At 55.9% G+C, this 2,678-nt stretch overlaps 1 protein-coding gene across 1 annotated transcript; it reads right to left on the bottom strand.

The window, feature by feature from the left end:
• Nucleotides 1-572: 572 nt before the first annotated feature.
• On the bottom strand, nucleotides 573-2,357 carry LOC105569999. Its single transcript, XM_012026909.1, has one exon. It carries the CDS (start codon nucleotides 2,355-2,357, stop codon nucleotides 573-575), a length of 1,785 nt encoding a protein of 594 aa, XP_011882299.1.
• Nucleotides 2,358-2,678: the final 321 nt, after the last annotated feature.

Raw genomic sequence — 2,678 nt, 5'->3', positions numbered from 1 at the left:
TCGGGTCCGGGACTCGTCGCTCGGGGCCTCTCCTGGGATCGTACCGCTCCGGGTTCCGGCTCTCACCACAGTCCCCAGTCCTCCGAAACTCCGGATCCTCCGGCCTCCGGGTCCCCCTCCCGGGGCTACCCCCAGTGGGCGCCACCCCTTCCATGCCCCTTCTTGACGGTTCGGGTGGTCCGGCTGTTCGGGCCGCTTTCCCCGAATTTGGAGCGCCCCCGGCTGGCCAAGTCGCGGGGCCTCCAGTCGGCGTACTTCGCCCCTGGGCTCGGGGACTCCTTGCTCGCTCGGCCGCAGCAAGAACGGTCCCCTTGTCGGCGGCGGCGTCGAGGCGTCCCTCTGACCGCTACCTTCGTTTCCTTTCCGTCTTGGGGTGCGGGGCGCGCCACGGGGCCTCCTTCCGGGATCCTACGGAGGACCTTCCTTTCGTCCTTCTCACCTTGGCTCTCCAAGTGCTCCGTGACCCGGCTCCTCCTTCTTTGGGTCTCCTTGACCACTCACTCGGCCCTACCGCTCTACAAACTCAGCGCCAATCGGCGATATTAATAAAAAACCACATGCCAATCGTGGCCCTAACCTTTAGGGATCGCGTTCCCTCCTACGTGGGAGGGCGCGACCCCAGGTTCCTCGCTCGGCCGGTCCTTTGCCCTTGTGACGGCGCCCTTGCCGGGCGTCACGTCACAGCGGATAAGCTTTGGCCATGTTGAGTAACGTGATGCTAGATCCCACTCCGGGAGCGGCGGCGAACACTGCAAAGCGACAATTCTCTCCTCGAGAGGAGCATCTCGCGGGAGACTAGTTTCCTGACGTGGCCAGTCGTCAATCCCAAGGCGAAGCCATAGCGGACCGCGCCACCAGAGATCGTGAACAAGAATCTCATCACCGAAGAGTCCGCGCGAAGCGCAATCCGCGGGGTTGTCGTCGGTTGACACATGCCGCCACTCTCCGTGTGGAAGGCGAGACTGAATTTCCAGAACGCGATTGGCGATAAAAGTCTTCCATCGAGAGGGATGCTGAGTGACCCAAGCACGTACAATGGTGGAATCCGTCCAGCAATAGTACGGGAGAGACTTTACTCCAATAGTTTCGCGAACGAAGTCCATGAGTCGCGCGAGAAGCTGAGCGGCCGATAACTCGAGACGAGGTACGCTTAGAGGTTTCAACGGCGCGACCTTGGCTTTACCGGCGAGCAACGTAATCGTGACAGAGCCTGAAGGAGAAACGACTTTAAGGTAAACGACGGCGGCGTACGCGACATTTGACGCGTCGGCAAATCCGTGGAGCTCCGCGAGATGGATATCCGGGCCGAGGCCACTCCAGCGAGGGATCTGTAACTGGCCAAGGAGCCTGATTCGATGGTAAATTTCTTTCCACTTATCGAGAAGGTTCGCGGAAATAGGATCGTCCCAATCGAGGTTTAATCGCCATAAGGTTTGCATTAGAATCTTTGCTGTTATAGTCACCGGAGTTACCCACCCTAACGGGTCGTAAAGCTTCGCGATGGTTGAGAGAATAGCGCGCTTGCTAGTTGGAACGAGTTCCGTGAGGGACACGCGAAATTCAAAAACATCGGTGGCCGGATTCCACCCGATTCCGAGAATCTTCAGTTGCTCGTCTTGAGCGAGCTGCTTATTACATGCCAAGCCGAAATCCGCGCCGTCATTATCAGAGAGCAAAGAGGACGAATTGCTCGCCCACTTTCGTAATTCGAAACAACCGCGTTTCAAAAGAGAGACTACCTCATCCCGTATTTGTTTTATTAGATGCACGTCGTTCGCGCCGAAAAGAACATCGTCGACGTAAATATTGTCGCGGAGAACGGGGGCCGCAAGCGGAAAGAGATGACCCTCGTCCTGAACTAATTGTTTCAAGACGCGAAGAGCGAGAAAAGGCGCGCATGACATTCCATAAGTCACCGTTAGCAATTGATAATCGGTCGGATGTTCAAGAGTTGACGGTTGCCAAAGAATACGTTGATAATTGATGTCACGATGATCGAGGCGAGTCTGGCGATACATTTTTGCTATATCTGCCGAGTAGACGTACTGATATTGACGCCAGCGTAAGATTACGGCAGTGATTTCGTTTTGTAATTTCGGTCCCGCGAGCAAATGGTCGTTTAAAGACGTACCGTTGGAAGTCACGCTCGAAGCGTTAAACATGACGCGCATGTGGGAGATCGCGCTGCCTTCCCGAATAACGCCGTGATGCGGAATGTAGACGGATTGTTCCCCGTCGCTTTGAGAGCGCACGGCTGGTCTCATATGATTGAGTCGTTCGTATTCCGCGAGAAACAGGTGATATTCCGTTGCGAGCGGCTTATCAGCGCGGAGTCGACGGGTCAACGTGCTCAACATTTTCTCGGCGCGGAATCGAGAGTTACCGATTTCGATCGGAGGGCCTTTCTTGAAAGGGAGACGCACGACATACCGTCCGTCTGAATCGCGATAGTGCGTGGAGCTGAAATGTTTCTCGCACTGTTTGTCGAGCGGCGTGAGAATCTGGCGCAGGGGAAGTTCCTCGGCCTCCCAGAATCGACGAAGTTCTTGCTCGAGAGAAGGAGAGCAGGAGATATGATAAGAGGAGATATTAGCGAGAGAGCAGTAGAAGACCTGTGATGGTACCACCTCATGGTCGCTCTAACTCAGTGTTAGTGGGGGGTGCGAGGGTACACGGTC

Source organism: Vollenhovia emeryi, unplaced genomic scaffold, assembly GCF_000949405.1.
Source record: "Vollenhovia emeryi isolate VEMERY1.0 unplaced genomic scaffold, V.emery_V1.0 DF942136.1, whole genome shotgun sequence".
Lineage (NCBI taxonomy): Eukaryota > Metazoa > Arthropoda > Insecta > Hymenoptera > Formicidae > Vollenhovia > Vollenhovia emeryi.
This window is presented reverse-complemented; position numbering and strand designations above follow the sequence as displayed.